Raw genomic sequence first — 14577 nt, forward strand, 5'->3', positions numbered from 1 at the left:
TTATGGCACAATAGTATTCCATTACCTTCATATACCACAGCTTGTTCAGCCATTCCCCAATTGATGGGCATCCCTTTGATTTCCAATTCTTGGCTACCACACAAAGAGCCGCTATAAATATCCTTGTACATATGGGTCCTTTTCCCGCTTGTGTGATTTCTTTGGGAAACAACCCTAGAAGTGGTATTGCTGAGTCAAAGGGTATGAACATTCCTGCGGCCCTTTGGGCATAGTTCCAAATTATTCTCCAAAATGACTGGATCATCTCATAACTCCACCAGCAATGCAACAATGATCCAATTTTCCCACATCCTCGCCAACATTTATCATTTTCCTATTTTGTTATTTTAGCCAATCTGACAGGAGAGATGCGGTATCTGTTGTTTTGATTTGCATTTCTCTAATCAGTAGTGATTTAGAGCATTTTTTCATATGCCTATAGATAGCTTTAATTTCTTCCTCTGAAAACTGCCTGTTCATATCCTTTGACCATTTCTCAATTGGGAAATGGCTTGTATTCCTATATATTTGGCTCAGTTCCCTGTATATTTTAGAAATGAGGCCTTTATCAGAGATACAAATTATAAAGATTTTCTCCCAATTTTGTGCTTCCCTCCCAATTCTTGTTGCATTGGCTTTTTTTATACAAAAACATTTCAGTTGAACATAATCAAAATTATCCATTTTGCATTTTGTAATGTTCTGTATCTCTCGTTGGGTCATGAATTCTTTTCTTTTCCATAAATCTGATAAGTAAACTATTCCTTGCTCTCCCAAATTACTTATAGTATCAGCCTTTACTCCTAAATCATGAACTCATTTTGACTTTATTTTGGTATATGGTGTAAGATATTGGTCTATGCCCAGTTTCTGTCCTACCATTTTCCAATTTTCCCAACAGTTTTTGTGAAATAGTGAATTATTAGCCCAGAAGCTGACCTCTTTGGGTTTATCAAAGAGTAGATTGCTATAGTTGTTGACTTCTCCATCTTGTATTCCTATCCTATTCCACTGATCCACAACTCTGTTTCTTAGCCAGTACCAGGGAGTTTTGATGACTGCTGCTCTATAATACAGTTTAATATCTGGTATGGCTAGGCTACCTTCTCTAGCATGTCTTTTCATTAATACCCTAGATATTCTAGACCTCTTGTTTTTTCCAGATGAATTTTGTTATAATTTTGTCCAGCTCAGTAAAATAATTTTTTGGTAGTTCGATTGGTATGGCACTGAATAGATAGATTAATTTAGGTAAAATTGACATTTTTATTACGTTAGCTCGGCCTAACCATAAGCAACTGATATTTTTCCATTTATTCAGATCTGACTTTATTCGTGTGAAAAGTGTTTCATAGTTATGTTCATATAGGTCCTGTCAAATAGACTCCCAAATATTTTATAGTGTCTACAGTAACTTTGAATGGAATTTCTCTTTCTGTCTCTTGCTGTTGTGCTTTGTCCATAATGTATAAGAATGCTGAGGATTTATGTGGGTTTATTTTATATCCTGCAACTTTGCTAAAGTTGTTTATTATTTCAAGCACTTTTTTACTTGATTCTCTAGGATTCTCTAAATAAATCATCATATCATCTGCAAAAAGTGATAATTTAGTTTCTTCTTTTCCTATTCTAATTCCTTCAATTTCTTTTTCTTCTCTTATTGCTACAGCTAATGTTTCTAGTACCAAATAGAATAGTAGGGGTGATAATGGACATCCTTGTTTCACCCCTGATCTTATTGGGAATGCATCTAGTTTATCCCCATTACAAATAATGCTTGTTGATGGTTTTAGGTAGATGCTATTTATAATTTTAAGGAAGGTTCCTTTTATTCCTATGCTTTCTAGTGTTTTTAATAGGAATGGGTGTTGTATTTTGTCAAAGGCTTTTTCTGCATCTATTGAGATGTTCATATGGTTTCTGCTAGTTTTGTTGTTGATATGGTCAATTATGCTAATAGTTTTCCTAATATTGAACCAGCCTTGCTTTCCTGGAATAAATCCTACCTGGTTATAGTGTATTATTCTCCTGATGAGTTGCTTCAATCTTTTTGCTAATATTTTATTTAAAATTTTTGCATCAATATTCATTAGGGAAATTGGTCTATAATTTTCTTTCTCTCTTTTAACTCTACCTGGTTTGGTTATTAGTACCATATTTGTGTCATAAAAAGAATTTGGTAGGACTCCTTCTTCACCTATTTTCCCAAATAGTCTAAAAAGCATTGGAATAAGTTTTTCTTTAAATGTTTGATAGAATTCACGTGTAAAACCATCTGGACCTGGAGATTTTTTCCTAGGGAGTTCATTGATGGCATGCTCAATTTCTTTTTCTGAGATGGGGTTATTTAGAAATTTTACTTCTTTTTCTGTTAACCTGGGCAGTTTATGTTTTTGTAGATATACATCCATGTCAAATTTATGGGCATACAATTGGGCAAAATAATTCCTAATTATTGTCTTTATTTCCTCTTCATTAGAGGCGAACTCATCTTTTTCATTTTTGATACTGGTAATTTGATTTTCTTCTTTCTTTTTTTTAATTAAATTGACCAAAGGTTTATCAATTTTATTGTTTTTTCATAAAACCAGCTCTTTGTTTTATTTATTAATTCAATAGTTTTCTTGGTTTCAATTTTATTAATCTCTATTTTCATTTTCAGAATTTCTAATTTGGTATTTAATTAGGGATTATCAATTTGCTCTTTTAATAGCTTTTTCAGCTCTATGCCCCAATCATTTATCTCCTTTTTCCCTATTTTATTCATGTAAGCGTTTAGGGATATATAAAACTTCCCCTAAGAACTGCTTTTGCTGCATCCCATAACTTTTGGTATGTTGTTTCGCTATTGTCATTCTCTTGAATGAAGTTATTCATTGTTTCTCTGATTTGTTCTTTGGCCCACTCATTCTTTAGAATTAGATTATTTAGTTTCCAATTAGTTATTAGCTTATTTTCCATGGTTCTTTATTAAAAATAATTCTTATTGCTTCATGATCTGAAAAGGATGCTTTGACTACTTCTGCTTTTCTGCACTGGATTGTGAGGTTTTTATGCCCTAGCAGATGGTCAATTTTTGAGTATGTGCCATGTACTTTTGAGAAGAAAGTATATTCCTTTTTATCCCCATTCAGTTTTCTCCAGAGGTCTATCATATGTGCCTTTTCTAAAATTCTGTTTACCTCCTTAACTTTTTTCTTATTTATTTTGAGGTTAGATTTATCAAGTTCAGAAAGGGGGAGGTTGAGGTCTCCTAATATTATAGTTTTGCTGTCTATTTCTTCCTGTAACTCCCTTAACCTGTCCTCTAAGAATTTGTATGCCTTACCACTTGGTGCATATATGTTAAACAATGATATTGCTTCATTGTTTATGGTGCTTTTTAGCAGAATATAATGTTCTTCCTTATCTCTTTTAAATAAAACTATCTTTACTTTTGCTTTGTCTGAGATTAGGATTGCTACATCTGCTTTTTTTTTTACTTTAGCTGAGGCACAATATATTTTACTACAGCCTTTTACCTTTACCCTGTGTGTATCCCACTGTTTCAAATGTGTTTCTTGTAAACAGCATATTGTAGGATTGTGGTTTTTAATCCATTCTGCCATCCGCTTCTGTTTTACGAGAGAGTTCATCTCCTTCATGTTCAGAGATATGATTTCTATCTGTGTCTTTTTCTCCATCCTATTTCCCCCTGTTTATGCTTTTATTTCTCCCTTTCCCCTTCTCCTCCTCAACAAAGTTTTGCTTTTGACCGCCTCCTCCTTCAGTTTACCCTCCCTCTTTATTCCCCTCCCTTATCTTAACATTTCCCACTTGCTACTTCTCCCCTCCCTTCTGACTACTCCCCTCCCTTTTCCCCCCCTTCCCCTCCTGCTTCCTGTAGGTCAAGTTAGATTTCAAAACTGATCAGGGTATGTTATTCCCTTTTTGAACCAGATCTGATGACAGTGATGTTCAAATACTGCTCTTCTCCCTCCCCTCATTCCCTCTACTGTAATATGTTTTTGTGCCTCTTAATTTGGTGTAATTTACTCTTTTCTACTACCTCCTTACCTCTTCTCTCATAGCCCTCCCTTTACATTTCTTACTTATTTTTTTTCATCTTTACATCAGTTAATTTTTACAGGCATTCACAATCTATGTGTATCCCTTTCAATTGTCATAATACCTGTACCATTCTCAAAACTGACATATATATATATATATATATATATATATATATATATATATATATATAAACATACATATGATATACTCCCACATAAAGATGCAGACAACGTGCCCTTATCGGTTAATAAGGTTTGTGGGGATTTCCCCCCCTGGTTACCTTTTTATGTCTCTGTTGAGTTTTGTATTTGGAGATCAAATTTTCCATTGAGTTCTGTCCTTTCTATCAGGAAGGTCTGGAATTCCCTTATTTCATTGAATGTCCATCGCCTTGCCTGGAAAATTATGCTTAGTTTTGCTGGGTAGTTGATCCTTGGTTGCAGTCCCAGCTCCTTTGCCCTTTGGAATATCATATTCCAATTTCTCCTGTCTTTTAATGTGGAAGCTGAGAGATCCTGCGTGATCCTGACTGTAGTTCCACGATATTTGAATTGCTTCTTTTTGGGTGCTTGCAGTATTTTCTCCTTTAGTCTATAGTTCTGAAATTTGGCTATAATATTTCTTGGTGTTTTCAGTTTGGGATCTCTTTCAGGGGGTGATCGGTGAATTCTTTCAATGACTATTTTGCCTTCTGGTTCTAGGACCTCTGGCCAGTTGTCTTTGATAATTTCTTCGAAGATGCTCTCAAGGCTCTTTTTTTTCATTGTGGATTTCCAGTAGACCAATAACTCTTAAATTGTCTCTCCTGGATCTCTTTTCCAGGTCAGTTGTTTTCCCAGTCAGATATTTCACATTTTTTTCTATTTTTTTCATTCTTTATATTTTGTTTTACTACTTCTTGGTGCCTCATAGAGTCATTAGGTCCCACTTGCTCAACTCTAACTTTTAATGAGTTAGTGTTTTCATTTTGCTTTTGAATCTCCTTTTCCAATTGGTTGATTTTGCCTGTCAGGGTGTCATTTTCTCTCTCTAGATTGTGAATCTCCGTAGCCATTTCACCAATCTTTTTTTTCCATATTTTCTTTTAGCTCCCTAATTTGTTTTTTAAAATCCTCCTTTAGCTCTTCCAGCAGTGCTTTTTTGGACTGGAGACCAGTTCACATTACCTTTTGAGGTATCCGATGTATCTATAGTGTCATTGCTGTTCTCTTCCATATTGGTATTTTGATCCTGCCTGTCGCCATAAAAAGAATCTATTGTCCTTGGTTTTTTTTGTTGTGTTCTTCTTCATGTTTGTTGGTTTGCCTTTTCCTGGGTTTATAACAAATTTCTGCCTTTGGGGCTCAGGGCTCTCTGTCCCAGCTTTCTTATTCAGGGGAATGTGAGTCTAGAATTACAGCCTTCAGTTTCCTGAGGTGTGGGGGATGGGTCTGGCTCCCTGACTTCTCACTCCCTATGGGTGCTCTCCAGCACTGTTGCTCTTCAGCAATGGTCTCAGATTGTTTGTTGTTTGAGTTGATGTCTGGCACTTCCCCTGGAGGAGCAAGATTACATCTTGGCTCCTGGTGCTGACCCCTGCCAACTCTGCCCCTCTGGGACTAATGAACTTCTACTATTTGACCACTGAAGCTCCACTTCTTTCTCCTCTGTTCCAGCATTCTTTTTTTTTTCCCAAGGAATTCTCTGGGTGAGGGGTGGAGGGATTAGAGCCGTTTACCTGGCCGTTATGTGTCCCGGAAGCCGCATTTCACTCCTTCGGGCTGCAAGCCTCCAGAGTAGGTGTTTTCCCAGCCCGCCAGTGGCATTGCGCTGCCTCTCCTCGCTTCCACAGACTGCCGTCCTCTGTTGGGAGGCCTGGGGATCTCTGGCAGTTTCGGGTGCCCAGCTTTCTCCCAGCCTGTCTCACATGTGGATTTCCCAGCCAGCCACTTGTGCTTTGGTCTGGAGCAGCTCCCCACATCGAGCCCTCTCCAAGCCTACAGATTCATGCCTTCGGCCTTCCAGACTTTCCCAGCTCAGAAATTTGCCCCACTCAGACTGCTCGCAGTTTCTGACTCTCTGAAATCTGCTCAAATTCACTTTTTATAGGAATCTGACAGACCTTGTGAGAGAGCTCTGGTAAGACGCTGCCTTCATGCAGCCATCTTGGCTCTCCAATCAATAATTTCTAAACTTAGGCTTTAGAAAGGTATTTTTGGTTTGGGCTCTAGTAACTGGTGCTTACTTTGAGAAATAAAATAATCAAATCTAATTTGAACCCTACCAAGCCCTCTATCTTCCCTCTCCATGAATCACTTGTCTATCTTCTCCCTACCTGCACCAAACAAGTTATGTATGAATAAAATCAGCACCACACTAACAGAGTTACAACCATAGCATGTTTGCAATTATAGCCATAATATATAAAGGGACATAGAGGATAGAGGGTTGGCATTAGAGTTGTGGGTTCACATCATACTTCTGCAATCTACTACCTTTTCAGCCACGAGCACTGAACCTCTAAGACTCTAAGTTACTCATGAGTTGTCATCTATATGAATGAAGAAAATTACCACACTGGGAATTGCCCTATACTACTGAATTCACAGGTGTAAATTTCCTCCCTTCCTACCCTTCCCCCCCACCCATGGTCTTACAGGAAGCTAGGTGGTACAGTGATTAGAACACAGCCTAGAGTCAGGAAGACTTGAGTTCAAATATGGCCTCTGACACTAGCTGTGTAACCCTGTGTCAAAGTAACTTAACCTCTGTTAAGTCTGTATCTCTCACTTTCCTAAAATAGGAACTGGAGATCAAAATAGCACCTACTTCAAAATGAGATAAGATTTGTAAAAACCTTTGAGCATAGTAGGTGCTGGAATAGTGTCTGGCATGTAGTAGGTGCTTAATAAATGCTTGCTCCCTTCTCCCCACTCCCTTTGTGTAATCTTACAGCCTCTCCCCTATTACCTGTTCACTGATGCAAGCAAGTAACATAGCAGTCCTGAGGTATCAGAAGGACCAAACTAAGACAGGTTTAACCTGGAAACTAGATAATTTTGTAGGTGATCTAGGAAGATGCCAGCAGTAGGTGAAGGTAGGATGTCTGAACATGTGGATGAAGCAAAGTATCGGGATAGTGTGTGTGACATATGAAAAGCTCAAGAGACATAGTTTCTGGGTAATTAGTCATTTCATTAACCATGCTAAAGGATAATTCATAAAAAGGGGTCAGTGACACTCTACAATGCCAAAGACTCCTTATGGAACTTATGCCCTTTGAAGAGTGGGTGTTCCTCAAGGTGGAAATCAACTCTGATTTAGAAGTGATGAGAGAATGAATATTATAATGAGAGGTGGGCTTATTCTAATGAGAGTCTGGGAGTATATAACTCTGGTGACTTAGTCTTGGTCAAAGAGATTTATCTATACCCATATCACCCCATCTAGGGCAATATAAACAAAAGGAGGAAATCCACTTCTACCCAGACCTGTCTGAATAAAAAAAACCAATGGGCTGGAATATACCAATTCACCTAATCTAAAATTTCTTTACCTTTTAATAAGATCTGAGTTTTCCCAGTGGGATGCATCTGCCCACAGCCCTGTCTTTTAAAGGATTGATAACCTAGAGGTTGATTTCTAAATGAGGAAAAGGAAGGGAAAAAACATTAGTCCTAATTCAATAACTGGCTATTAATATAGTAGAGAAATAATCATTTCTCTCATGTGAGAAAAGACATTAGGTACCAGGCAGCAGGTAACAAAGACAATCTGTAGGGGTTATGGCTCAAATAGTGGCACATGTTGGCTAAAATCCTGGATTTGGAATCAAAAAAATTAGGTTCATTGCATGTATCTTCAAAGTATTAGTTGTAAATGTAGAAAAGTCACTTAACCTATATGTGCCATGGGCAGCTAACTCTCTAAGAGAGAGGTTTTTAGTCATCAATTTCAGGAGTTCCATTAATTTTTATAGGAAAAAATACATCTTTATTTCAGTGTAAGTGGTGTGTTTTGTAATTCTATGTATTTTTTTATGATTTTTTAACTTATTCTGAGCATACCATAGGCTCCACCAGACTACCAAAGGCTCGAGCCCATGACACACAAACATTAAATACTTCTGTATCTAAGATCATAACTTACTGATGTGGTACCAAGCTACATTGGTAGAAGGAGTTTCCAAAATAATGTAGTTCTCTAACTAATGAAAACATGGGATCACAGATTAAGAGCCTGAGGAAATTTTAAAAGTAATCTTGTCCAAATCCGTCATTTTGCAGATGAGTAACTGAAGCCAGGAGATGCTGAATGACTTGGCCAAGGTCACACAGAAGCAGAGGCAGAATTTAAACCAATGCCCACTTACTCCACACCCTGCACTCTTTACCCGCAGCACACAAGTCTTGACAAAGAATAAAGTTTGGGGTTAGTATGGGATCTTGGAATAGGTTTTGAACTTGTGTTTACATTTTGCCTCGTCGTATACCTAGTAGTGACCATGGTTCACTCAACATCTCAAAAACTATACCTTCAACCCAGCAATAACACTACCAGGTCTATTTCCAAAGATGATGGGGTGGGGGATGAAAAGAACTTACAAGTTCTAAAATATTTGTAGCAGCTCTTTTTGTGGTTGCAAAGAATTGGGAAGTCCAGATGTGTCCATCAGTTGGGGAATGGCTGAACAAGTAGGGGCTATGATAGTGATAGAAAACTAGTGTTCTATAAGAAATGATAAGCTCAATGATTTTAGAAAAACAGGGAAAGACTTGCACAAAATAATGAAGAGTGAAATGAGCAGAACCAAGAGAAAATTGTATATAGTAACAGCTATATTGTTTTAATGATATCTTTGAGTGATTATGTTATTTTGACTATTATAAATACCCAGATTAACTATAAGGAACACATGAAAAAGATGCTATCTGCATCTAGAGAAATAGAAGTTTGTAAAGAATAATTTTCTGTACATATGTGTATGCATATACATACATATACATGTATATATGTGTATATATACATACATATGTATATATGTATGTATACACACACCTCTTTTTGTCAAATGGTAGCCATTTCTGAGGCACAGGGGTCATGGGGGGAAGGGAGGGAAGGAAAAAAAGTTTAAAAAAAGAAATTTACATAACTTTCTTACATATTTTGAAAGAATACCATGTTGTACATAATAGATTTCAGTTTTGTGTGCAATCATCTTTTTCTTATACTATTTTATGGTTCCTTTACTATACAATACTTGTTTTATTTCATAAATAAAATTCCACAAAAACAAAATTTCAAAAACTCACCTTCTTTCTTTATCTGTAAAATTGAGTTAGTGATACTTGTCACCTATCTCCTAGGCTAAGCTTGAGAAAAATGTGTGGTGCACCTTATAATGCTATAAAAATGACAGGGAACATTTTTGTTACTGTTGTTTTGCTTTACAGATTGAAACAAGAGAAAAGGACTATGCACTAATTTAGGTCAACAAGCATTTATTTTAACACTTAGAACTAGAAGCTTCTATTTGGCCTAGGAGCAGAGCAGTGATTGAATATCTCAAATTATGACTCCTCTTTACTTGCAAGCTTTTCTGTGGCATCTTTCTTATTCTGTCATTTATTCCAGTGCTGCCCACTAACAAAGAGATAAAATGAGCCTGGGAAGATCCAGAATTTTAAAATCTTTTCCAGGTTGCCTGGGTCTGGTGTTTGTTTTTTTTTTTTTCTATTAACCTTTCTTTTGAATTACAATTCTCCTGGAATGAGTGGAATTAGCTTACTCTGATGTCTTTGTCCCAGACTTGCCTTAAGTCTTTACATTGCTTGCCTCTGTTTATGCTAATAATAAATCTATTAAAATAAGCTGGTGTATGAGTTCCATAAGACTATTTTTCAGGTTAGTGTGGAAAACATGACATTTACTGTCATTTACTTGGTCTTTGTCATTGGGAAAAGAGTTGAGTGATTTGTCCCTTAATGGTTTTGGATAATTAACAAGTAATTATGGAGTTCCAACTTGAGAATGAGGGTAAGAAAGTTATTAAAGCCCCATAGAAACCATCCATTCAGAAGCTACAGACCAGTGAAATTTGTCTATAATTTAAACTGTTTTGTTTTCTGTTTGTTTATTTGATTGTTTGGCTGGGTTTTTGTTTGTTTATTTTAAAGTTTTATGTAGTACAGGGAAATAATATATACACCCACTAGGAATTTTTTGTTTAATTCACCATTAGAATGAAGAAAAAAATTTAAAACCTTGTCCATAAACTTAGAGATTTTTATTTCTTGGGTTTCTGCTAAGTTCTCTGAACATTCTAGAGAAATGATGCTCCGTTTTTGAAACTCTCAGAAATCACTAGAGTAGAGGTGGTAGTCATAACCATAAAATTAACATCTGACTCTCCCATGTACAAATTGCTAATGAGAGTGAGTTCATTTAGTGTAGGAAATGAAAACAGAAGAAAAAGAATTTCCTTCCTTCCTTCCCTCCTTCCTTCCTTCCTTCTTTCCTTCCTTTCTTCCTTCCTTCTTTTTTCTTTCTTCCTTTCTTTTTTTCTTTCTTTCTAGCATAGCAGATAACTTCTAAAACTAGCAAATAATTCAAATTAGAATCACTGACTCTGTTCAAGGCTCAGTTCAGCTGTCATCTCTAGGACCCAGGAACTTTTCTGGACTTCCCAGTAATTCTCTCCCTTCCCACTACCCATATCATCTTCCATTTAATTATCTGTGTATATATTGTGCCATCCAACAAAATGTAAACTACTTAAGGTCAGGGACATTAATGTATTTGTCTCCCCAGTATGTGGCATAGTACTTGACACCATTTTTTAAACTGGATTTGAGATTTCTTTAGTATGGGGAACTGCTGGTAATGAAGTTTTGATCAATATAAAGAAACAGACCTCAAGAACCCTATCTGTATTGGCATTTTCATTTCTACAATAAACCAGTTACAAAGAAATGGAGGGATGACTCAAAGATTCTCTTTAGAGAGATGAATACAGGAGTTGGTATAATTGACTTGCTGCCATGGGGGAATAGGTCAGGGACATCCACTGTCAGATTGTGAAACACAAGACTACAGGCATATTAGATATACATATGTGTGTATATGCACAGAAATGTATACCCACGCATGCTGGTATGTATTTTTGCATATATTTATGTTTGGACCAAGTGAGTAATTTCATTTCTATAAGAAACTCCAGGTGAGGAAATTTCTACCAATAGAGGTCTGCACCTTCTCTGCTTCTTATATCCTTAGAAAGTTGCTTGGGGGCACTGTGATTTTAAGTGACTTTTCCAGGGTCGTATTAGCAGTTTATGCCAGAGTTCAGGATCCAACTCATAGTCTCCTTTTTGCTGAGACCAGTCCTCTTCACACCATACCACATGGACTCGTATATGTGATATATAAAAATTTTAATGGTGTTAAATTGTTTTGTTTTCCTATGTTTACAGATAAACAATTTCAAGAACTTCCCACCCTTCTCCACTGTGCAGCAAGGTTTGGCTTAAAGAATTTGGCTGTCCATTTACTTCAGTGTTCAGGTGCGACTTGGGCATCAAAAGCTAGAAATATAGAAGGAGCAGACCCTGCACATATTGCTGAAAATCAAGGTCATGAGGAGATCAAGAGAATCCTTGAAGAATTTTCAGTGAGTTACAAATGGGCCCAAATACTGTGTATGTGTTGGTATATTGTCCTCATATGAAAAAGTTGCTATTCATCTATCAACAGTAGGTCTTTGAGTTATTTTCCAGTAAAAGTGAATGGCTCAACTGATCAGCTCACACTTTTCCATTTTCTAGTCCACATTTAGCCAAATGCTTTTGTCAAACAAGTTTAGGAATACAGTGAATTGTTAACCTTTAATGTCACCTTATTAAAAAAAAACACCTTGAATTTTCTATGTATTGTGCAGCCTGCTTGTTAGTGGTGACAAAATTAATCCAGTATTGTTTACCATTTGCCTACTGGAAATTATTGCTGGATTAGAACAAATTATTAGAATATACATAAAAGTAAAATATAACAAAAACTTTTTTGAATCTGATATGTAAAAAGAAATAAGCTAATAATTAAAAAGGAAACAAAGAAATGGAAGTTAACAAAAAGTTAATTGATGCTGCTTGTTCTGTAATTCCCTCTAATGATCTCCTACCAAAGATGCAGTCTGCAGTCAGCCTCAGTCTATGCCCAACCCATAACCTGCAGATGTCTCTTTTAAAAGACAATATGCTAATAAAGTGTTATGAAGAGAAAGAGACATTTTAAGAACCTATTTTACTCTGCAAAATGAAATTTCTGAAATGCAAAAGTATTCTTAAACCCAACTCTGTGAAATATTAAACTTTACTTCCAAATTAGTCTTCCTTTTACCAATAAACTAGTGGGAGATAATTGACATGATGCAGAGGAGTTGTTTTCCTCAAAGTTCTCCAACCTCCTCCAACCCTAAAAAATAAGGAATTATGTGCCAGATACAGAGTGATTAAATCTGAATCCATATCATAAGAAGACTGAAAGATCTTACTGCATGAGGTAAAAAAAGCTCATGGAATAATATCTGAAAACTGAAATACTTAGAATGCCCCTCTGCATCCCCCGTGCCCTAACCAACTCTGTACACTAGCCACAGTAGCCACTAGGAAACTCATAGCCTTGTGCTTCACATTCTGGCAGTGGATGTCCCTGCCCCATCACCCAATGACAACAAACCAACTACAGCAACTCCTTTGATACCTCTCCAAGGAGGATCTCTGAGTCATCCCTTCATTTCTCTGAAACTGGTTTCATGTTAATGAGAATGACAATATGGATAAGGTTCTTGTGTTCTGTTTTCTTAACATTGGTCAATGGTGAAAGCTTTAATGTACTAACAGTTAAATTAATGTCTATACTCTGTCTGATTCTTAATATATTTTACCCCTTATCTGCCACTCCATTACCATTACTTCAGAAGTTTTAAAAAAGTTTTCTGCCCAGGACAGGAGGCATTTCATTGCTTCATTGAATTCATGTATCACCATGGTCAGAACACTGGCTGACATTCTGTTTACAACCCTCACTTTATTTAATAAGGTGGTCTTCCACTATTTAGAAATAGTCTGTTGCTTTCTAAGTCCTCCCCCTTCACTCTTTTATAACTTTCTGCATTCTGAGGATGCAGACTTAACAGCTCATAAGTTATTTTCCAGTGTTAGTTGAATTTCTCTGCTTTTCTGGATGCCCTGTGACTACAGGTTGTTAGTCTCTGTTAAAAAAGATTCTTTAACATGTTTTGCCACGTCAGTTGGGCAGCTGAAGAATTTGGGCAACTACCTGATGTCAGCAAATGGCTGCAACTGTTGCAAGGGATGGCCACAGCAGCCAATACCATTGCTCCTCAATTATTTTGATAATTCATAAATAATTATGGGTGCAGTCATGTTTTGCTTTTTTAGTGACCAAGCTATAGCAAACATTTAATTATGTAGTTTTGCATATCTGTGCATATTTGACTTCTGTAACACACCATATACATATACATACACATATACATATACACATACATATACATATACACATATATGAAATGTGCTCCTTAGTGTATCTGCCAGAATGATTACTTTTCTTATCATCAGTTCTTTATTTAAAAAAAGAGAAAGTCTGAATTTCTCCAGTGGAGAAATGTCAGAAATGGACCTTCTCATTCTTTAATAAGCTGTAGAAAATGTTAGGAAATTAATTCATTTAAAGGCTTTTTTCCTCATTAAAAACCATTTTATACCTGCCTAGGTAAATCACATAATCGTTAAATGTTAATAAAATATTTACTTATTAGTAGCATATTTGTGTATTATGTACTTTTCCTAGTGTTTACAATCAGACTGTTCAAAAGTAGTATAAATCTTCAAAGTCTACGTGGAAAATTAACCAAAACAAGCAAAATTTATCAAAATGTTAATTAAAAATTAATTAAAAGAGGTTAAAAACAGGGAATTTCTTCAATGTTTAGAATTTGGACTCTACCAATGATTCCCATCTCTACACTGAAAAAAACAACATACTTACATGAGTCTTTAGAAATATGGTATTTGTTCAATTTAACTGTGTCAAACTAGAGAGTTGGGGGGAAAAAACCTTTTGAAAACATATCTAGAAAAATTGAGTTGATTTCAGTTGGTATAGCTTAATGTGTATTTGGAAGATAATTTATCTGATGAGAGCTTTTTTTTAAGTTGCATTTTGTTCTCCAGACTCAAGTGCTGTTTAAAAAAATCAACAAATGAAAAACGATTCAGGTGTTATATTCTCTCACTGGGTCAGGTATGTGACTGAAATAGTATTATCTGTTACAGAAAACTGACTACAAAATCCTGATATTTCCTCCAAACGTGTTCATTAAAACACCTTCCATGGTGGCATAGACCATTCTCAAAAATATTATAGAGAAGAGAAAGCAGATATATGGGATGGTTGTTGCTAATATCATCTTGGCTCTATTTGGGGGGAAAAGGAGAGGGCAGGGCTCAAGGAAGCCCTGTGAATCTT

General features: G+C 36.1%; 1 protein-coding gene across 1 annotated transcript in view; it reads left to right on the forward strand.

Moving 5' to 3' along the window:
- BANK1 (B cell scaffold protein with ankyrin repeats 1) overlaps positions 1–14577 on the forward strand; it is a 368388-nt gene that overhangs the window by 133394 nt on the left and 220417 nt on the right. The window contains exon 7 of the mRNA XM_036764957.1: positions 11502–11698. Within this exon, the coding sequence (XP_036620852.1) occupies positions 11502–11698 (197 nt within the window). The remainder of the gene's footprint in view (positions 1–11501; positions 11699–14577) is intronic.

This window comes from Trichosurus vulpecula, chromosome 6 (genome assembly GCF_011100635.1).
Source record: "Trichosurus vulpecula isolate mTriVul1 chromosome 6, mTriVul1.pri, whole genome shotgun sequence".
Taxonomy (NCBI): Eukaryota; Metazoa; Chordata; class Mammalia; order Diprotodontia; family Phalangeridae; genus Trichosurus; species Trichosurus vulpecula.